Below are 23503 nucleotides of genomic sequence, written 5' to 3'. Positions count from 1 at the left end.
TTGCGTTCACATTTCTCCCGATTGAATTGACGGCCTACATCCAGACACTTCAAAAAATCCGGGTATTTTTGGGTCCTCCGATGTGGTTGCAGGACAGGGTTTGGAAGAGGCGAACGATGGGTTTTCAGATTATAGGTTCCGAAGTAAGCGTCACCGCTACAAAACAGAGTTGATAGTTGTGTCTTAATCATTGAGAGACATATCGTATAGGTCAGGACAAGTATTATAGGTAACGGGCGTTGGGTAATTAGAGATAGGCCTATCACGAGAACCGCCCAACCCGAGAACCGCGAAATCTAGTTCTATATAGTTTGGTAATAATGTCTTTTGCCAATATTATGTTTAAAGTTGTAATTTTGTGTTTTTGATCGCATGCCAAAGATCGGATATGATTCAAATTCTGAACCCTTCGCAATGGTATGACAGATGAAATGTAGAGAGGGGGACTTATTTCTTGTGATGTGTTACTAGTATTGTGTTTACTGTTTAGAAACACTATTAAATGAACAATATTTTTTTCTGCCCTCATAAACTAGACTGTGTATTCAATGTATTCCATGATTCAATAACATCATCAGTACACTAGTCTAAGCTTACATGATGTTGTGTTTATATTATTAGACTTACCAACAAACAGTATGTTCCTCTTCTTTCCGAGTTTCCAGAAAGTCAGCTTCTCTGCTAGCCTTAACAGATATTCGTTGAGAGTCAATAAGCACGTCCTAAGATAGATCACATCCGCAGAAACAGTAAGAAGTTGTAAAATTTCTCGCTACACAGCAAGCAGTGGATGTCAGTGTTGACCTTGCCCGTGACACAAATTATTTCATACACACACACACGAACCACCTGTAGCTGAGCATGTACAATGTAGCTGCTGTAATGGATATCGTGACCTCAATCACCCATGCGAAAATCCCTAAAGTGTCGTCAGCGCATGGTTTGTCAAGTGTCAAGTTCACAACTTTTCTTGCAGTATTGAAACTCAACTTATGGATTTTTACTTTAAAGTGTTTCACAGAGCAATTTGCACAAACAAGTTCCTCCATAAAATTGGTAGAATTGATTCCCCATTTTGTGTTTTTTGTAATAATTCTGAGGAATCCTTGGCAGTGTTTACTCAGAGGCTGTAGGCCTATGTCTCAAATTTGGCCCAGTGAAAATTATATTTGGCCCACAACAATTTGCAATGCTGTATTACAATTAGTCAATTTGAGGAATTATTGAGACAAAATTGAGTCAATTTTGGGGAGAAATGCTTCATTTGGCGCACCCAATTTCCAGAGAGAGTAAACACTGATCCTTGGTGCATTTATTTTGTGATTGTGATAAAATGATAATCAAACATGCTTAGTCTATGCTTGTGGAACAGTTTGACCCAATTTATTGAAAGAAAAACTGGTGATAAAAATTATTATTACAATTTCTACCCCCGTGGGAAGTACTAACAACAGTAGCGTAGCCAGTGGGGGGCAGGGGACAGACTGCCCCCTGACAAAAAATGAAAGAAAAAAGTGCCCCTCGGACCAAAGGGCAAAGGAAAAGAAAAAGGGCAAGTAGCCCCTTTTTCATCAAAATTCACCCCGATCATGGGCCAAAATAGTGTAAAATACAAAAAAAAAATTTTGGAAGCTCGAAAACATGTACAGTCTCTCTAATAACAATAAAAATTCCTTTAAAAGGAATAGGGTGGGCAAATGAAAAATTGTCAAGAGAAATGAAAGAATGAGTAAGTCAAGTTCACAATAAATAAAAATTCCTTTAAAAGGAATAGGGCGAGCAAATGAATTGTCAAGATAAAGGTGTTGTTCCATATTGATAAGTCCAAGTAAAATAAAAAACACGTTTCACGTCCAGGTTTTTGAAAAAAAGGAGTAGGAGGGGCCTTTTTATTTTGTATCGCAGAATCGATGTAAATACCCATATTTAGAGCTATTTTAGCGTGCACAATAATGCCTGCAAAAAGGAGGAGGCCTCTTTTTATTTGTAAGTTCTGAGGGTAGGCCCCTCTAATGATCTCGAAACCTTCCAAATTGTTTCTTGTATATTGAGAAGGCTATAGAAAGCATCTCAACTCCCTAGACATAATTTTTAAAAAGTTATAACTGAATTGCAAAATATAAAAATATAATTGAAGAAACCTCCAAAAAGGAGGGAGGGGACGTGAAACATGGTTTATTTTTGTATTTGGCCTAATGCAGTATTACTTCGATTATCACTTGTCATCATTAGCAGAGGAGTGAAATTTTGATTGAAAGAATTAAACTAAGGGACGCACATTTTTAAACTTTGATATGGAAAGATACCCCAGCCCTGTTGTCTCACCAGAGAAGATGAGCAGAAGTCTTTCTATCTGATGATAAAAAAAACCTCTAGGTATGATTACGAAAATGTTTTAAATAACTATTATCTACAAAAGTTTTATAACAATGTTTTATATAAAATGTTAACATAAAAACCCCCAATGGGGGAATAACAAACGTATAAACATATAAAGTTAAAAACTCTTTTAACTTTGTTTATACGTTTTGTGTTATTCCCCCATTGGAAATCGATGTTGTGTCATATGTTCCCTGTTTTTAATTGTGAAGACTTACTCATTCTTTCATTTCTCTTGACAATTTTAAAGGAATTTTTATTTTACTCAAGTGTCACTTTCTCACAAACTTGTGCCCCATCCTCGCCGTTCATCTCTCACCCAATGACCCCATATTTTTGCTCTTACCGAATGACCTAAACCATGCTCTCCTCATTTTGCTCACGGCATCGACTGAGTGAAAACAACTTTATACAATGTCATTATCATGATTATAACCCAATGACAATTTGCACTTTCATATCCATATAGGCCTATGTCATGATAAATACCGGGTAGGTCATTTATTTTTTGAAGGGAATATTTTCTTAGGGTAGGCCTATCATAACAAAAAATGTAAGTATTTTATTTTTAGTCAGCTATAAAGTAAGAAAAAACAATATATATTTTAAACAAAAAAATTGCACATTTCAGTCGGAGATATTTCACAAAGTCAGAAAAAATCTTCACTTGACTCTTTTTTCCTAACACAACGGAATTGGGTTTTTAGGGTTTCACAACAACAAAATTGGGTCCAATGTGATATTTTCTTCTCTAAAAATCTTTACCTTCTCCCTGCAAATAGTACATAAGCGTAATAATGTCAGTCATAAAATTGTTTTCGTCTCAAGTTTGCCCCCGAAATTTTTATTCTGCCCCACTGACAAAAAAAAAAAAAAAGCTGGCTACGCCCCTACCTTTTAGCCCTGTAATACCCAAATTTAACATGTTTAAGGGGTCCAATGATAATTTTAATTAAGAGGTCCGAAGCTCTGAGCTTTGAAAAAGATCGATGTCATTGCCCTTGAGGGGCTGTCCCATACGTCATGTACCCATGAAAAGACCCCGTTATTTTTGGCAAATCTATACACCTATGACCCCGGTTTTTTTTTAGTATAAACCTAAAAGTTTTGTCTATTTAGTACTGTAAAATTAGGTAAAAAGCTATTTTTGATTGTCAATGATGTGAAATTTAGGGCGCTCCCATACAAAATCACCATGAACACGGAATGACCCCCTTTTTCTGAAAATCAGTTCTACACCGATAGACCCCTAGTTTCGTACGCTGTCGAGTGCGGCCGGGCACAGGTACGTCACTTTATATTCGAGTGCCTCCCCCGGGGTCATTGCGTTTGCATTGACCACTTATTTTCATGATTTTGGAACGCCGCTCTATTGGGAAAATTTCTTGGGTAGTTTTTCTGTGTCATAGTTGAACTATGACACAGTTAATATGACTCAGAATTGTGATGTGAAGATCCACTAACCAGTTATCTGATTAATATAAATTAAACCAAATACATGGCCAATGGATCTTCCATCTGAGACGGGGAAAGACTCAAACAGAAACAAACGGAGAGCAAAATATAACTTCACAAATAAACTTTAATTTCTCATCAACAAAGTGATCACAACACAGTGATAGTTGGTTCCATTTTTGTATCGACAATGACGAAATTTGATTATGAGCAACTCGTCAAAGGATTTATACATAACCTTTAGGTTCTGTGCATCGTAAAATTGGTAGCTCTTTGGCTCAAATTTGGAAAACTTTTTTTGCTCCAAATCCTATGAATTTGGCCCAATTTTAGTTCACAGACCTCCACAAAAAGTTGAAATTTCAGTTCATCAAGCCCTTGCAATTTTGCCCCAAAGTCAGTTCTCAGTTCCCAAAGTTTGGCGCTCCGCGCCGCGCGCACATCTCTATCAAAATTTAAGTTGAATTCCCCCCAGGCAAAAATGAATTTTCGGCTAAAAATTCTTTAAAAAATGCTAAGTAAAAAGTCAGTACCGTAAAATGGGGTAACTTTGGTCACTTTTAAACCACTGCTTCCAAACAAAACAAATTATATTCCCGGTGGGTTCAGTTTGTATTTAAAGGTAGGACGTATGACCGTTCCAGGATTTGAAAATGACCCCTATTTCACGGGGAATTGAGGACATTTGCAGCAATTTTACCCCCTATTTTGCGCGAAATCAACGCATTTTCATTTCACCCCCTTATTACGAGGAATCGAGGACATTTTTCCGAAATACCATTTCAAGGACGCTTTTGAATTTCTCCCCTATTTCACGGGGAAATGAGGACAAAAAACGAAAACTGTAGCGGTAAAACGCGGACGAAAGTCCTAGAAATACACCCTATTTTCCATTTCAAGGACAATTTTGCTCCAAAACACCCCTAATTTGGACAATCGCGAACAATTTTGTCCTCGAAAATTCCGCGGACATTTCTTGAAAAGTACCCCTAATTGGAACCATCATGCGTAGGCCTACACATTGTCAGTGAAGACTGAACCCACCGGGATTATATTTCCAATTATCTCTTTTCCAATTAGGCCCCTATGTCTTTATGACATTAGGGTTCCGTTCTACACCTTGAAGTTGAAAAAGATTTTTAAATAATTTTGTAAGGGTGCCATAGCCCGACCAAAGTTACCCCGCGTTTGGGGCAACTTTGGTCAGAGTATTACATTCCATGAAGAAAAACAAATCAAAAAAATTGATCTTCGCTGTATATGGGCAAGTTGTTATTTTTTGTGACATTTGTTACCTTGCAAAATTAAGAAAGCATTCATCCTTGCTCACAAATATCGATTTTAATTCTTCTGAAAAAAATGTAAATGCTCATTATTTTTGGTCAAAATCCTGATTTTTCGTAAATTTCGAGGAAATTGGACATGAGCGACTATTATTTCTTCCAAATATATTTCTTAACAAATTGACACCAAATATGACTAAAAACAATATTGCTGTACAAAATTATGACCATTTGAAAAAATATAAGCAGTTGAAGGACTGGTGGATCAAGTCTACCCTCCCGTCCGTTACCCTTACCTAAAAGCCCGGGCCTTAAAAAGCCGCACATTTTCAGATTTGTTGCCTATTGTGTTTTGTACCTCACATATGAGCCCTGTACCATACATGGAATGGAGGTAGCTAACCCCCACTGGGGCGGGCACTGGGGGCAGATAAATATTGCGCATACAGCCCCCCCCCCCCCAGTCCCTAAATTCGACTCAATTTATATTTTTCAGTTTGGCAACAGGTAAAGTAATTACAAGCTAATTAGTACATTTTATTAGTTTTTTGGGTTTCTTACAATAGAATATTCCACTTTACTTAAAATACTAAGTAATCTAAATTTTAACATGGTCAAAAGTTACAGATAAAACACGTTTTTAATACCACTAGTGCATATTTATTGCTAGAACTAAACATGATTACTACCCAAACTCTTGATTGGTTTAATTTTCCAACATTGAGTATTCTCAACCAATAAACAAACAGCTTGCATAAAATAAAGGACAGCCGTCATCCAGTGTTAGAACAGACTGGCAACCTTTACGTGAAGCTCGTGGTCTCGTGGTTTTGCAAATTCGGCAGCTATACATAAAAATTGCAATGATTAAAAAAATCCAATTGTCTAATAATAATACTGATATTTTCTGAGAAATTAATATATAGCATTGGTTACACAGCAGTATGTCAGCGGCCTTAGTGCGTAAAGGACTCGAGCTTTTGGCTGATGAAGATGGAGGTAAGTAACCCAAACATGCAATGACAATATCACAAATCCAATGTTTAATATATAGTAGGTAACCTAGGCAAACCTTAGTTAACACATTTTCTAGTCAGCGAATTCGCCGAGACCGGGGCCCCAACACAATGCATATTTACATAGAAATTTGAATTTTTTTCGAGAATAGGTGGGTGAAGGAAACCTACATAAATATGTTTTCTATACTTCACTTGACCCAAATATATAATTTTTTATGGTGATAAGTCACCCGCACATGGAATTTTAGAGGGATTTTGATAGCAGTTCCATTAAAAAAGCTGCTATCGCCATGAGACTAAGATCTAGAAACACCCCGAAATGCCGCTTTGGGGAATTTTGCTAGCTGAATCTTTTTGATGAAAGTCAGTCTTTGACAAGATGACCATTTGCTACGGAAAGTGCTATGAAAAAAAGGTTTTCAGTTTTGGCTTTGTTTACTCAAGGGCTTTAATTTGATATATAAAATGATGCAGTTTGATGGCAAATTTGAATTCACCTAGCATACCTACAATGTCACTGACAATCACAAATTCACAATGCTTAATATACAATTACTATTTAACAATACAACATTGAATTTATTCATTCATTCAATTCTAAGGGCCATGCCAGAGGATGTTTAAAGGCATTCCTATAACCCAATGGGGTTTCTGACCTTGGTATGTCTGGCTTTTGTACATATGGGTAAAGTCAAAAATAATGGCACCGTTTGGTTGTTTGGATGCCTGCTCACTGACCACAATCAAACTTGCCCCATTGCCACTGCAGGATTTTGCAATAGAAGCTACCGGGAACCAAATTACATGGACCGGCAATGGCGCCACTGCACGACCCCAATTGAAACCAGCCAGTCCACCTAATTAATTATTCATGAGCCCAGCACATGACCAGATTCGGCAGCCATCGGAACAAGTCGAGGTGGATTTATGAATGAAAACAAGCTTTTATGAAGATCCGGAAAGTACCGATTGATGATTTTCGGAAAATTAAAGATGGCGGGCTGTCACTACAGTTTTCAGAATGGGAAAACATGCTACCGAACGGAAGTTATAGCTGTTTGAAAAATGACTTTTTGCAAGCATGAAAACACACAAAATTTGTGAGTGTCATAGAAGCTTAAATTTCATCCTTTCAGTAACTTGATTTAAAAATTTGTTATGGTAAAGAAGGAATTAGTTTAGCGTAAATGGAAGTTTGTTTCATGCAGTCATGCTCTTGTTTACATTGCTCGGTCGTGCATTTCCTTGTTCGCAAGCAATATTCATGATGGTTTTTCTCATGAAATTCTACCAAAAGTGACCAATCTCACGCACGTGATTGGCTGGTTTTGAGCATGTGATAGTCATTAGTTATTTAGTAGTACTGTTTTTGCTCATTTGCATAGGGCTATGTGTCTTGAGCTCGCCCCATTTTGCGTTGCGCAGCCTTTTTGAGCATATTTACATCTTTCGAGCTAGAAATCAACATAACATTTGACATATATACCTCACCCTATCAAAAGTATACATTTCCTGAAAGGAAATTGCATGAGGAATCCAAATATGGCATTGAAAAAACTATAGGAAGTAGGGTCAAGTTGTCCAGACTGAAAATATCACCTAAAAATTTACTTTTTCATTTTTTATCTTTCAAACCACATTTTTTAAACCTTTACCCCTACCTTTGATTTCTCATCATATTTGAACTCCCCATGAAATTTCCCTTCAGAAAATGTATACTTGTATAGGGGTAGGGTATACTATACAGATTTAATACTGCTTTGGTAAATGACCTCAGATGACCTTTGACATGTGACCTTTGACCCCATGTGTGACCTAAAACATAGCTTAGCTAATACCTCTTCACTCATGGACTCTTTGGTCCAAGTTGCATGGACAGGGACCTTATACTTATGAAGTGGGAGCAATTTTAAAAATCAAGTGCAATGCAGTGTCTTCCATAGGGTTTGTACAGGCCCGCTTCCGCACCTCCGCTTCCGCCTCCTCCTCCACCCTCAATACTCACAATACAAAATGACACTTCTCCAGTATCCTGCAACTTTATGTCATGAATTTTGCGCAGCACAGAGAAGGGAGTTTAAGCTTTAAAATGACACCACAACCAAAGGTGTGGCTTGCATGGTTGTAAAGTTATAGTAAATTTATTACAGAGAGATACAGAAAAACGCAACGCCTCCACCCTATTTGGGAGGCGACTTCAAGACACATGGCCATAGATGAAATTCGGTTGGCAAGTTTGATTGTGCTGACTGAGTGTGCAAATGAAAAAGACAAGCAAAGAAAAATAAAACTTGCATGATATCAAAACCGTTTTCTTTTTAGAGCGGGTTGAAAAGAGAAATTCTGTCTCGTCAGGAGTGTTACATCAGAATTCAACTTTTTCATACACCAAGGTGGCAATATTCATACATTACTTTTCATTTTATTAGTGCATTGCGATAGGAACTCAAAAACAAGAAAAATATTTGCCATTGCTTCAACATGTTTGCTACAGCTATCTAAATAGTCAATGTCAGGAGTGTTACACAGAATTAATTAATTGGCAATAATTCAAATTTCTGAAGAAATTACCAGTCTGTTGGTGTTCTTTTAGCCCTGAAAATATATTCCTGAAGCCAAACTGCTGCAATCATTATGTAAAGACCTTCATATTCAAGAAATATGTACATAAAACCATGGTTTTCATAGCTCGATCAAAATATTACACTTGTGACAATCGATTGTAAATAATATAGGCTCAACAATAAAATTGAACTAATGTAAATCAATTTTTTGCCCCTTTTTAAGATAGCCATAGATAGTGTCACAAAAAATTACAAAAACTACCAGAGTCTTAGCCAGAAATCAGAAACCACCCGTCCAAGGCAAGCATTCTAAAAAGTTTCACACCGCGTTCTGCTGCGTTAGTCATTGATGGCTTTGACATTGCTTAGGGAAGACAGATATGCTGGGGACTCTGGCCATGTGTCTACAGCATCTGTTAAGAACTCGTCGTTAATCTATAAGATGTTCATAGTAAACCACGAATCTCTGCCTGCAAAATCAGCTATTTAAGCTGTTGTCTGTGTGATTGCCAAAGCCTGAACCATACCGATTAGTTGGTGTGACCATCACTTCATCAGGTTTAACTGCGAGTAGCCTACTAGCAAGAGCTTGCTTGTTATGTAAGAGTCTGCTTAAGTATTCCGATGTCAATGCTGATGTTGCTGCAAGTGCCCTAAAAGCCATGAAACAACATTTGTGGTACATCTCCCAAGAAATGATCCCACTGGCTCTCTTCAGTTAAAGGTGCCACCACAGGAGAAGCAAGCTCTTGATAGTAGGCTTCTCGCAGTTAAACCTGATGAAGTGATGGTCACACCAACTAATCGGTATGGTTCAGGCTTTGGCAAGCCAAAGTTCTCTGATGAGAACATCACACAGACAACAGCTTTATTGATTTTGCAGGCAGAGATTCGTGGTTTACTATGAACATCTTGCAGATTAACGACGAGTTCTTAACAGATGCTGTAGACACATGGCCAGAGTCCCCAGCATATCTGTCTTCCCTAAGCAATGTCAAAGCCATCAATGTGGTTAATGACGCAGCAGAACGCGGTGTGAAACTTAGTGCAGATTTCTTGGCTACAGCCCACAGTGAGAAACATTATCAGAATGTTTTGCAGGTGGTTGAACAAGATAGGAAAAAGAAACCCAATCTATGAAAGCGTCAACTGTATAGCTGCAACTGAACTTTATCTTTACGGTACTAATAACTTCTAAAAGGAAAGTGACAGTTATGACTTGAAAGATTATGACAACATGATTATTATATTGCCCACTTTCTGATAGTAACAGGTGAATTAACGCAAATAAGAGAAATGTGTGATTTATTTATGTATTTAAATACATGGGGCAGCTATTCATTTTAAGGCATGTCTAACCTGTGACATCATCCTAGCATGATTGTTATGATTTGTTAAGTATAAGGTAAAGCCTCCATTCCTCCGCGATACGGAAAACGGGAAAAAATCACGGAAATTGGAATTTGAGCACGGAAAATCAAAAATGAAAAATTCTGAAAAAGTAAGCTTAAAATTGACAGAAAAGTAAGAGTTTTCTTGAAAAAATATTTAAAACTATCCAAAAATTTGTCAAACATGAAATAGCTGAACAACCCCTTGTTTCAGTACATTTGCGCTGTTGATGTTGCATCACATGGTTGGAAAATAACTGGGCCAGGTCGATCATGACAGCTCATGACCGCAAACACTACACTGTACATGTACATTGTACATGTGCTGTACTGGTTTACTGTGCGAGCGTACCGTGCTTTACGTATGACCTCCTCGTGGCACATATAATTAGCAGTGATATACTTCAATGGCGATGTTGAAGGTCGGCTTCAGTAAGGTAGGACAAATAACTAACAAGTTCATGTTGTCATTTTGCTTTGTAAGGTGTTTTTATATAGTATTTATGAGTAAAACGGAAAATCACGGAAAATGGCAAAATTGCAAAACGGAATTTTGATTTTGTAAAACGGAGAAATGGAGGCTTTAGTATAAGGTGACACATTTTAGTTACAAACACACTGTTTAATGCAGAATCAATATGGCAGCCTTTATTTTACATGTCAAAAGTGCGTAAAACTAAATAGCTGCCTCATTTGTAGTTCTACCGTTATACTTACAAATAACGCTCAAACTTTGAGCTCATGGGAGGACCCATTTCCGACCTCCATTTGAATTTAAATTTGGAGCACTTATTTAACTTGATAAGTGGCACACTTTAATCACTCAAGCAAAAAATAACATTGACATGAGGGGCGTTTGATGCACCCTACTCCAGAGCGACTCAGTTCTTCAAAACTTACCCTTTCTGCAAGTCGAAAGTCAGATGAAGTCATCTATTGTAGAAATTATATACGGAGTCCAGCATTTTTTTCCATAAAAATGCCGACTAGATCACCCTATAGCCCATACAGCGTCGCCACCTTACAAATAGCTTGGTGTTTCTGAAATGTAACACATTTTGAAAGTTTAGCCAAATTGTAATAAAAGTCAGATCCTGCTCATTTTTCACAGACAATCTATTTCCCAGGCCTAAATGAGGATTAAATATGAATCAGGGCCTAATAGTTGGGTTTTAAGCCTTTTCTAATGTATTTAATTTAGTCTTCTTGCACGCTTCCTCGCTTTGAAACACTGATTTTTTTCTCCCAGGGTGTAGGAGACTTGTATTTACTGGTGTGCACTCTAAAAATCATCTGTTTTAGAGCTATCACATCTGTAAAATCCATTAAATCCACCTGTCTAAAATTAGATTACACCGTCTTAAAGTTGTGGTAACATTAAAAAGTAAGTTCCTGATTGGACGTTTGGTAAGTAAGTGGTGAAATTAGAGAAATTAGGTACATACTCAGGGCTGGACTTTTTACACACACCGCATGCTAATGGTGTATATTTTAATTTTGCTGTCGGGTGTGTGACTTTTTAAAAGTACACGCCCGACTAATGTGTTGCATTTTGATGCTCATAGGTTAATCTATTTGGCAATTTTAGCCTACAAATTGCCTATTATTGCGCTTTTCACTCAAATTTGTACCGGTACTACTTTTCAATTTTAGGTTCAATATGGCAAAAATGTTTGTGCGCTTGGCAATCATTTGTACCATTAACTTATTCTGTTGCCAAAAGGTGCTGGATTCACTATACCGTACTTCAAGAATAATTTTTCTGACACCACCCTTATCCCCCCCCTAATGTAGATAAATCTATGCCACTGTTAATAAAGAACAAGTCTCAAGCAGGGCTCACAGCTAAATGGTTTGGTTTTAACAGTAACACTTCAAGTTAAAATCCAGCCCTGTACATGTACATACTACTATTGTGCTGAAATATCAGTAAGATCACAAAATCCCCACTAATTTGCTAATTTTTCTAACTGTACATTTTGAACTTGGAAAGGACAACCGGGAAAAAATTGGCCTTGATGATTCAGATGACATCATCTAGCCAATATTAAATACTTTATGTAGTTTGTTTGGACCCTCCAGAACATCACCATGACTAGTCTAAACGTGGCTACAATTCTGAAATAAAGCATGCACAATCTGTGCAGAGCATTATGTGAGTTTATGCATACATTTTTCCCTCGATACGCAGATTTTGCACTGTACTAACTTGCGCTGTGGATGCGCGTACAGTATGCGTTACCTGGATCTAAACCACTTCAAATATTTGGGCAAAATGTGATACTTTCTCTTTAAAATGACACTAATTTTGCAGTAAAAGAATGAAAATAAAGGTTGCTGTCCTTATCCTTTACACCCAAATAATGTGCCCTCTGCAGTCTGCAATAAAAAAAATTCACACTCTCCCTTTGGAAGACTTTCCTTTTAAAATCTTTTATGAGGAAGCGTGGATTTCAAATGGAATTCCCTAATTGATGTTTTCTCTCTTTTATCAATCCTCCTTCCAGATACCCAAACACAGTCTTTCAAGAAGAGGAAAAAAGGACCATCATCTATGAAAAAAGATTATTTGATGAAACGTATAAGTACGGATAAACAAGGAGTGAAGAAACAGTTGAGGCAGTTGAAAAGAAAAGAAAGCACTAGAAATAAACCAACAGTGATGGGAAAGAACATCAAATCTGCAATAGGTAAGACCTTGGTTACACTTAATATTTGACTGAGTTTCAAATCAATCTTGTGAATGATTGGTTTTTATCAAACTAGTCCAATATTATTGGTAAAGTTTAACTGATGCACACAACTAAATAGTTCACTTACGTGAGCTTTCAATGCTATGACTCTATGTCCTATATTTTTTGACTTGCAGCATATGTGTGCACCAGGCCTCAAATTTTCAATTTGTGGTTGACAAAAGATCTGGGGCATCAAGGCCAAAACTGAACAGGCGCAGGCCTTGGCCTTGGTGGCCTAACTAAAATTCAGGCCTGGTGTGCACATTTTGACAAATGGCATTTTGGTTGTCTTTATTGTTTCAATGCTGTTGTTGATGTACCAATCCGAGAACAGCTGTTGATCCTATAGTTTACTGAAAATATAAGCAAATCACCAGACAAATTTGATCCACGCAGGTTAATGTTGCAAAATGAATTTGAAATAGTGGCAAAAACAGGGAAAGAAAGAGTGAGAGAAATCTAATTATGTAAACGTCATGCAGGTGCAATGCTCACAGGCCAAAGTGCCTATCTCTTTTTCCTTGGTATTTGGGCCAGATCTGAATTAACTAAATTGTCTAAATGCACAACACAATAGCACCTCTGGGATTTGAACCTGCAACCCTCTGATTACGAGTCTGAGCCAACCACCATGCCCTCTCAAGGTCAAATATGGTACATGTACTGTAAGGTTTCAAAACATGTAAGCAGAGGCGTAGCAAGAGCCTCTGGGGCCTATGGACAAATTTCATTTTCGCTTTTGCTTGGGGCCCCTGAACCCTCAGGTCCCTGGACTTCATCCACCCTGTCCACCAGCTTGTTATGCCCCCTCCCCCATTCCCCCTGCATGTAAGACTAGGATAACATAATGTACTGTACATAATTCAATATCATATTTGATTGATTTTAGATGTATACTACAGTAGAAAAAGTAAAGATCTTACCGAGCACAATGTAAAAAGTCTTCTCAAGCAGACAAAAGTTCAGCTAGTCTAGATTCCCACATATATGAAAAGGTAAGTTCTTGAGGCTGTACTGCAAATGTGTGTTTATGCTCACACCAAAGAGTTTCGAGTAAGAGAGCATGGACTCGGCCATAATAAATCATGAAAGCCAAAATCTGGATTATTTTGGAAACCATACACCAGGCGAACTCTTGATTTGAAAGACACAATTAGAGATTTTGTGATCAACAACATATTTATTTAAACAAAGCAGAACATTTGTGACCTGCTACCACAAAATGAGTGTGCAGTTGCAAGTTAGTAGTTTGGAGATGTTCTGGCTGCTGCGTTGGTGTACTTCGTTTCACACACACCTGTTCAAGCCAATAGTATGCCTATTGTCCTTTGTGAACGGGTGCACAATGGGTCATTCATGAAGGGCATACTACTGGCTTGTACAGGTGCGCGGCAAACAAAGAACATCAACTCAGCTGCCAGAATGCCTCAAAACTACCAACTTATAACTTTTACGCTAATTTTGTGGTAGCAGGTCACATTTGTGAAAATTATAGGATCTGATCATTTTTTGTCAGTTCTTACACAACTCAAACTTGTAGATATATGTTGGTCTGTGATAGGGTTTGCTCCACTGCTATATTATGTAAAAAACTGTGCTGTTGCAATCTCATTCTGATGCTAGATAAGATAAAACAGTCTAAATTATATACTCTACAATCTCAATAAAAGGTATAATTACAATGGTGATCCCAGGTTTTGGATTTTCCCTGAAATTTAACTTTTGAAGTGTAAAACAAAATTACTAATGCAAACACTTTGAACCCAGAATCTTGGAATTTCACTCTAACTGTGCAAGCATCGCTACTCGCTCTCCGATCCCTTAAGAGATAAAACTTTTTGGGGGATACTAAAAGCAGTAATTTAGACTTTCCTTTGTGTAATATGTTATTTTTTTGGTTTTGACTTGTTTTCCCACAGATCATGACACACAGCAGAGGACGGATGGCCAAAGACAACCCCATTGTACAGGAAACTGATAATGATACTGCATTTACTGAAGAAGACTTTGAACTTTTTCAAGAGGGTTATACAGGAACCAGATAACACAGAGCTTTGTAATGCTGGATTTATGCAGGCATTACATAACATATTATAATGAATATGGAACTAAAAACATCTTAAGAGCTCACAAGGGAAGTTGTGTGGTCAAGTTAACAAGGTGGTTTTGAGAGGACTAGTGAAACATTGAGATTATGGTTAAAGACATTAGGATAATTACGAACCAGTTAGGCAATGAAAAAAACCCTGTTCTACGGGTAGGCAGACTTGCTAAGTTGGGTGGGTTGCCCGTTTTTTTTACATTGATATACGAGGTACTAATGAATGTAGCTCATCACCCTGTTCTCTTGGAACAATAGACACAAACATTGCTGAGAAATATGACTAAAATTTCAGGTGAAAATTTGCATTTTCAAAAGATTCCCCCATGGTTCCTTGGAAAATCGATGCATACTATGCGCATGTTACTTTAAAAGCTTTTCTCTGTACAGCTTTGACAAATTATTAAAATTGGGAAAGATGAAGATGAGTACTGTAAAAGGGGATATTTTTAGGAGCAATTAATTTCGCGATTTAGAATAAGAGACATTTTCACAAGTGTTATTTTCGCGATTACTACATGTAAGTCCTGCCCTATATATATTCGCAATGTGTTATTTTCGCAGTTGGAGCTCTAATCGGGAAATTTGCGAAAATTAAACCCAGTGCCAATTTCCCCTTTTACAGTTTAAGGTTGATTAAATAACCTTTAAAAAGTATATTGAGAACTAGTCTGTACCTGTTGTTTTACTTAATATCCCTAGCAAACATAAAAGAGGTGAACTTGCGTCTTTTTGAAAATGTTGGGTTTAAACTTTGCTTTTCCGCAATGGATTTTAAACATCTTTTGCTTTTGGTCAAAATGATTTAATAAAATGTTAATGTCGGGTTTTACATTGTACATAGGTCATGATAACTCTCGAATAAACACTACCACAACATTTGAAAATGTTGTCAAAATGTTACTGTAAAATAATTGTTGTAAAATATTTTGTCAACACCTAAATAACATAACAAATAACATCAATGACAATGCTAACATCTACTGCTGATATCAGGTAATTTATCAATGCTCTTATCTACTGCTGATAACAGGTAGTTTATCAATGCTCACATCTACTGCTGATATCAGGAAGTTTATCAACGCTCACATCTACTGATGATAGCAGGTAATTTATCAATATTCAAATCTACTGCTGATATCAGGAAGTTTATCCATGCTCACATCTACTGCTGATATCAGGAAGTTTATCAATGCTCACATCTACTGCTGATATCAGGTAGTTTATCAATGCTCACATCTGCTGCTGATATTAGATAGTTTATCAATGCCCATATATACTGCTGATGTCAGGCAGTTTATTAATGCCCACATCTACTTCTGATAGCAGGTAATTTATCAATGTCCACATCTACTGCTGATGCACGATGTCAGGTAGTTTATCAATTCCCACATCTACTGCTGATGTAAGAAAGTTTATCAATGCCCACATACTGCTGATAGCAGGTAGTTTATCAATTCCCACATTTGACCTGTTCTGACAAAACCAGGAACAAGTCGCATTTTTGACATTTCATGATTTGAATAAAAATGTAAGCACGGGACAATAAGCTTCAAAATGATATCAGAATTATATCCATAGCATCAAGATATGGATCATTTTGTAAATGATATCTTGATATTTTTGCCAAATTGCTATTCCAGTTATGGGCTAGTTAGTTTCCTGCTTTACACAGGATTAACGCGGCTGTGTACTCTAGACATTGTTTCTTTCGCGAAATTGAGTTTTTTTTATATGTTTGTACTTTGTTATGTTTTTTATAAATACAAGGAATGAAAATCCAGATTTATAAACTCCAACTGCAATATTTAAAGGATTTTATTTCACTATTCCGCTCGTGTTTGAAATTTAAAAGGAAAGAAAATCTTTGTTGTACCAGCATGGTACACGCGCAAGCATTAATAACGCATCGCGCTATGTATCGCGCAATTTAGTAACGCACAGATACGCTTACGCATACGCCGACGCTTATCTGCATGCGTGGCGCATCTTATGGAAACACCATGGAAGCACTGATTTCACAAAAACCTAGCGGTCAAATGGCTCCATTTTAGCTGATCAAATGTGATTTTTTTTTCAAGTTCTTTCCCCCGATTTAAACATCAAGATATGAATAGATTTCGCTCAAACTTCTCAAGGGGCTGTGGATTTACCCGATGTTCACGTAATGTAAGGTAGAAAACGAGAACTGCCGCATTCTCCTGTAAGCTTCGATCAAAGTGCAAAATGTGACCACTTTAAACTTCAACGGCCTTTATTTCAATGTTCATTTTCTTGGTAAAATGACGATTTAGGTACATGATAACTCAATAAATACAGCATCTATAGGTTAGCAATTATGCTTATCATAAAAAGCATGATTGACTTAAGAAACGGTTTTCTCATTTTTTTATATTTTGGTCTATTTCCAATTTTAGGCATCATTTTGTGCAAATAGGCGGTTGTGAATTTTAAAAAGTTCATTTTGATGCCTTATATGGTCAATATCTCCAAAAATAAGGCCAATATCAAAAAACTAAAAAAACCGTTTTTGGAATGGTGCCTCAAGATTAAGAAAAAATCAAAACAAATATATTTGGAAAGAGTGTATTTTTGTTATGATGTACCGAACAAAAAAAGCCAAAAATTCACTTTTTTGTGATTTTCTTCATAATTGTTGTTTTTACACCAAAACTGTACTTGAGATTCATTGATGTCTTGCCTTTATAAAAATGTATACTTTTACATGTCTTGCGTGAATAATTACAAAGTTATGGCACTTTTACTACATGCGTATCTGAGAGTACACAGCTGCCTTAAATAGGGATTATCATAGTTCAACTGCCAATTTTACCTCTTTTAAATAAGTACTTTCAGGGATTTGAACGTCCACGCAGTCCCAAGGTCAAATGCCATGAAATTAAGAATTTCGAAATTGGATTTTTTTAATGGGAATGCCATCATTTAAGGCCTATAACTCAAAAACATGCCTGGTGACTTGTTCTGGGTTTTGTTGGTCACACATCTACTGCTGATGTCAGGTAGTTCATCAATGCCCACATCTACTGCTGTCTCTGCTGATGTCAGGTAGTTTATCAGTGCCCATTACACAGCTCATAGCAGGTAGTTTATCAATGCCCACATCTACCGTTGATGTCAGGTAGTTTATCAATGCCCACATCTATTGCTGATATCAGGTAGTTTATCAATGCCCTCATCTACTGCTGATATCAGGTAGTTTATCAATGCACACATGTACTGCTGATAGCAGGTAGTTTATCAATGCCAACATCTACTGATGATAGCAGGTAATTTATCAATACTCACATCTACTGCTGATATCGGGTAGTTTATCAATGGCCACATCTATTGCTGATATCAGGTAGTTTATCAATGCTCACATCTACTGCTGATAGCAGGTAGTTAAGTAATGCTCACATCTACTGCTGGTATCAGGTAGCTTATCAATGCTCACATCTGCTGATAGCAGGTAGCTTATCATTGCTCACATCTACTGATGATAGCAGGTAATTTATCAATGCTCATATCTACTGCTGATAGCAGGTAGCTTAGCTTATCAATGTCCACATCTACTACTGATAGCAGGTAGCTTATCAATGCTCACATCTACTGCTGATATCAGGTAGTTAATCAATGCTCACATCTACTGCTGATAGCAGGTAGTTTATCAATGCCCACATCTATTGCTGATATCAGGTAGTTTATCAATGCCCTCATCTACTGCTGATATCAGGTAGTTTATCAATGCACACATGTACTGCTGATAGCAGGTAGTTTATCAATGCCAACATCTACTGATGATAGCAGGTAATTTATCAATACTCACATCTACTGCTGATATCGGGTAGTTTATCAATGGCCACATCTATTGCTGATATCAGGTAGTTTATCAATGCTCACATCTACTGCTGATAGCAGGTAGTTAAGTAATGCTCACATCTACTGCTGGTATCAGGTAGCTTATCAATGCTCACATCTACTGCTGATAGCAGGTAGCTTATCATTGCTCACATCTACTGATGATAGCAGGTAATTTATCAATGCTCATATCTACTGCTGATAGCAGGTAGCTTAGCTTATCAATGTCCACATCTACTACTGATAGCAGGTAGCTTATCAATGCTCACATCTACTGCTGATATCAGGTAGTTAATCAATGCTTACATCTACTGCTGATATCAGGTAGTTTATCAATGCTCAGATCTACTCCTGATATCAGGTAGTTTATCAATGCTCACATCTACTGTTGATACCAGGTAGTTTACCATTGCTCACATCTCCTGATATCAGGTAGTTAATCAATGCTCAGATCTACTGCTGATATCAGGTAGTTTATCAATGCTCACATCTACTGTTGATATCAGGTAGTTTACCATTGCTCACATCTGATATCAGATAGTTTATCAATGCTCACATCTACTGCTGATATCAGGTAGTTTATTCTTACATCTAATGCTCACATCTACTGCTGATATCAGGTAGTTTATTCTTACATCTACTGCTGATAGCAGGTAGATTATCAATGCACACATTTACTGCTGATAGCAGGTAGTTATCAATGCCCATTTATACTGCTGATGTCAGGTAGTTTATCAATTCCCACATCTACTGCTGATGTTAGGAAGTTTATCAATGCCCACATAGTGCTGATAGCAGGTAGTTTATCAATTCCCACATTTGGCCCGTTCTGACAAACCAGGAACAAGTCGCATTTTTGACATTTCATGATTTGAATAAAAATGTAAACACAGGACAATAAGCTTCAAAATGGTACCAAAATTATATACATAGCATCAAGATATGTATCATTTTGTAAATGATATCGTGATATTTTTGCGAAATTGCTATTCAATAGTTCAACTGTATATTAATGATTAAATAAACCTCTTTTAAATAAGTAGTTTCAGGGATTTGACTTTCAGGGATTTGAAAGTCCACTCAGTCTCAATGTCAAATGCCATGAAATTAAGAATTCCAAAATTTGATTTTTTGTTTATGGGAATGTCATCTTTTAAGGCCTGTAACTCAAAATCATGCCAGGCGACTTGTTCTGAGTTTTGTTGGAGCTGGTCACACATCTACTGCTGATGTCAGGTAGTTTATCAATGCCCACATCTACTGCTGATGTCAGGTAGTTTATCAATGCCCACATCTATTGTTGATGTCAGGTAGTTTATCAATGCCCACATCTACTGCTGATGTCAGGTAGTTTATCAATGCCCACATCTATTGTTGATGTCAGGTAGTTTATCGATGTCCACATCTACTGTTGATGTCAGGTAGTTTATCGATGTCCACATCTACTGTTGATGTCAGGTAGTTTATCGATGTCCACATCTACTGCTGATGTCAGGTAGTTTATCAATGCCCACATCTATTGTTGATGTCAGGTAGTTTATCGATGCCCACATCTACTGCTGATGTCAGGTAGTTTATCAATGCCCACATCTATTGTTGATGTCAGGTAGTTTATCGATGTCCACATCTACTGCTGATGTCAGGTAGTTTATCGATGTCCACATCTACTGTTGATGTCAGGTAGTTTATCGATGTCCACATCTACTGCTGATGTCAGGTAGTTTATCAATGCCCACATCTATTGTTGATGTCAGGTAGTTTATCGATGTCCACATCTACTGTTGATGTCAGGTAGTTTATCAATGTGCACATCTACTGTTTAATGTTGATGTCGGGTAGTTTATCAATGCCAACAGCTACCTCTGATAGCTGGTAGTTTATAAATACTCGCATCTATATTGCTGATATTAGGTACATGTAGTTTATCAATGCTCACATATACTGCTGATATCAGGTAGTTTATCAATGTCCACATCTACTTTGGATGTCAGGTAGTTTATCAATGCCCACATCTACTGCTGATAGCATGTCGTTTATCAATGCGCACATCTACTGCTGATGTCAGGTAGTTCATCAATGTGCACATCTACTTTTTAATGTTGATGTTGGGTAGTTTATCAATGCCAACAGCTACTGCTGATATCTGGTAGTTTATCAATGCCCACATCTACTTCTGATATTAGGAAGTTTATCAATGCCCACATAGTGCTGATAGCAGGTAGTTGATCAATTCCCACATTTTGGCCCGTTCTGACAAAACCAGGAACAAATCGCATTTTTGACATTTCATGACTTGGATAAAAATGTAAACACGGGACAATAATCTCCAAAATGGTACCAAAATTATATACATTGCATCAAGTTATGGATCATTTTGTAAATGATATCTTGATATTTTTGCCAAATTGCTGTTCCAGTTATGGGCTAGTACTAGTTAGTTTCCTGCTTTACACAGGATTGAATAGGGATTATCATAGTTCAACTGTCGATTATTGATTAAATAAACCTCTTTCAAATAAGTACCGTACTTTCAGGTATTTGAAAGTCCACTCAGTCCCAAGGTCAAATGTCATGAAATTAAGAATTCCAAAATTTGAGTTTTTTTTATGGGAATGCCATCTTTTAAGGCCTATAACTCAAAAACATGCCTGGCGACTTGTATCAGGTAGTTTATCAATGCTCAGATCTACTGCTGATATCAGGTAGTTTATCAATGCTCACATCTACTGTTGATATCAGGTAGTTTACCATTGCTCACATATCAGATAGTTTATCAATGCTCACATCTACTGCTGATATCAGGTAGTTTATTCTTACATCTAATGCTCACATCTACTGCTGATATCAGGTAGTTTATTCTTACATCTACTGCTGATAGCAGGTAGTTTATCAATGCACACATTTACTGCTGATAGCAGGTAGTTATCAATGCCCATTTATACTGCTGATGTCAGGTAGTTTATCAATTCCCACATCTACTGCTGCTGTTAGGAAGTTTATCAATGCCCACATAGTGCTGATAGCAGGTAGTTTATCAATTCCCACATTTGGCCCGTTCTGACAAACCAGGAACAAGTCGCATTTTTGACATTTCATGATTTGAATAAAAATATGGTACCAAAATTATATACATAGCATCAAGATATGTATCATTTTGTAAATGATATCGTGATATTTTTGCCAAATTGCTATTCCAGTTATGGGCTAGTTAGTTTCCTGCTTTGAATAGGGATTATCATAGTTCAACTGTATATTAATGATTAAATAAACCTCTTTTAAATAAGTACTTTCAGGGATTTGACTTTCAGGGATTTGAAAGTCCCTCCGTCTCAATGTCAAATGCCATGAAATTAAGAATTCCAAAATTTGATTTTTTGTTTATGGGAATGTCATCTTTTAAGGCCTGTAACTCAAAATCATGCCAGGCGACTTGTTCTGAGTTTTGTTGGAGCTGGTCACACATCTACTGCTGATGTCAGGTAGTTTATCGATGCCCACATCTACTGCTGATGTCAGGTAGTTTATCAATGTGCACATCTACTGTTTAATGTTGATGTCGGGTAGTTTATCAATGCCAACAGCTACCTCTGATAGCTGGTAGTTTATAAATACTCGCATCTATATTGCTGATATTAGGTACATGTAGTTTATCAATGCTCACATCTACTGCTGATATCAGGTAGTTTATCAATGTCCACATCTACTTTTGATGTCAGGTAGTTTATCAATGCCCACATCTACTGCTGATAGCATGTAGTTTAACAATGCGCACATCTACTGCTGATGTCAGGTAGTTTATCAATGTGCACATCTACTTTTTAATGTTGATGTCGGGTAGTTTATCAATGCCAACAGCTACTGCTGATATCTGGTAGTTTATCAATACTCGCATCTATATTGCTGATATTAGGTACATGTAGTTTATCAATGCTCACATCTACTGCTGATATCAGGTAGTTTATCAATGCCCACATCTACTGCTGATGTCAGGTAGTTTATCAATGCCCACATGTACTGTTGATGTCAGGTAGTTTATCAATGCTCACATCTACTGCTGATATCAGGTAGTTTATCAATGCTCACATCTACTGCTGATAGCAGGTAGTTTATCAATGCCCACATCTACTGATGATAGCAGGTAATTTATCAATACTCACATCTACTGCTGATAGCAGGTAGTTTACCACTGCTCACCTCTCCTGGTATCAGGCAGTTTATCAATGCCCACATCTACTTCTGATATTAGGAAGTTTATCAATGCCCACATAGTGCTGATAACAGGTAGTTTATCAATTCCCACATTTTGGCCCGTTCTGACAAAACCAGGAACAAATCGCATTTTTGACATTTCATGACTTGGATAAAACTGTAAACACGGGACAATAAGCTTCAAAATGGTACCAAAATACATTGCATCAAGTTATGGATCATTTTGTAAATGATATCTTGATATTTTTGCCAAATTGCTGTTCCAGTTATGGGCTAGTAGTTAGTTTCCTGCTTTACACAGGATTGAATAGGGATTATCATAGTTCAACTGTCGATTATTGAGAAAGGAAAGAAAAGAAAGGAAGGTTTTATTTCAAACTCTAATGGTGTCAAATTGCTAGAATTGTACATTAAACACAACTAAATAGACACAATGCAATTTGCAGGCAGCAGCTTAATCAGCGCCAATATTGCAACATTGAAACAAACAACTATACAAACATCCAATT

General features: G+C 37.1%; 2 protein-coding genes across 3 annotated transcripts in view; one reads left to right on the top strand and one right to left on the bottom strand.

Annotated features, from left to right (window-relative positions):
- The window catches only part of LOC140164444 (cold shock domain-containing protein CG9705-like), a 40408-nt gene extending 39564 nt beyond the window's left edge, over nucleotides 1-844 (bottom strand). For both annotated transcript variants that reach the window (XR_011860528.1, XM_072187726.1), the window contains exon 1: nucleotides 628-844. The gene's annotated coding sequence lies outside the window, so the exon portion shown is untranslated. The remainder of the gene's footprint in view (nucleotides 1-627) is intronic.
- A 5080-nt stretch (nucleotides 845-5924) lies between these two features.
- On the top strand, nucleotides 5925-16602 carry LOC140164443 (active regulator of SIRT1-like). The gene is made up of 4 exons (XM_072187725.1): nucleotides 5925-6116; nucleotides 12599-12781; nucleotides 13716-13821; nucleotides 14746-16602. Exons 1-3 carry the CDS (start codon nucleotides 6062-6064, stop codon nucleotides 13799-13801), a joined length of 324 nt encoding a protein of 107 aa, XP_072043826.1. The 5' UTR covers nucleotides 5925-6061; the 3' UTR covers nucleotides 13802-13821; nucleotides 14746-16602.
- Nucleotides 16603-23503: the final 6901 nt, after the last annotated feature.

Source organism: Amphiura filiformis, chromosome 11 (assembly GCF_039555335.1).
Source record: "Amphiura filiformis chromosome 11, Afil_fr2py, whole genome shotgun sequence".
In the NCBI taxonomy this organism is placed as follows: Eukaryota; Metazoa; Echinodermata; class Ophiuroidea; order Amphilepidida; family Amphiuridae; genus Amphiura; species Amphiura filiformis.
This window is presented reverse-complemented; position numbering and strand designations above follow the sequence as displayed.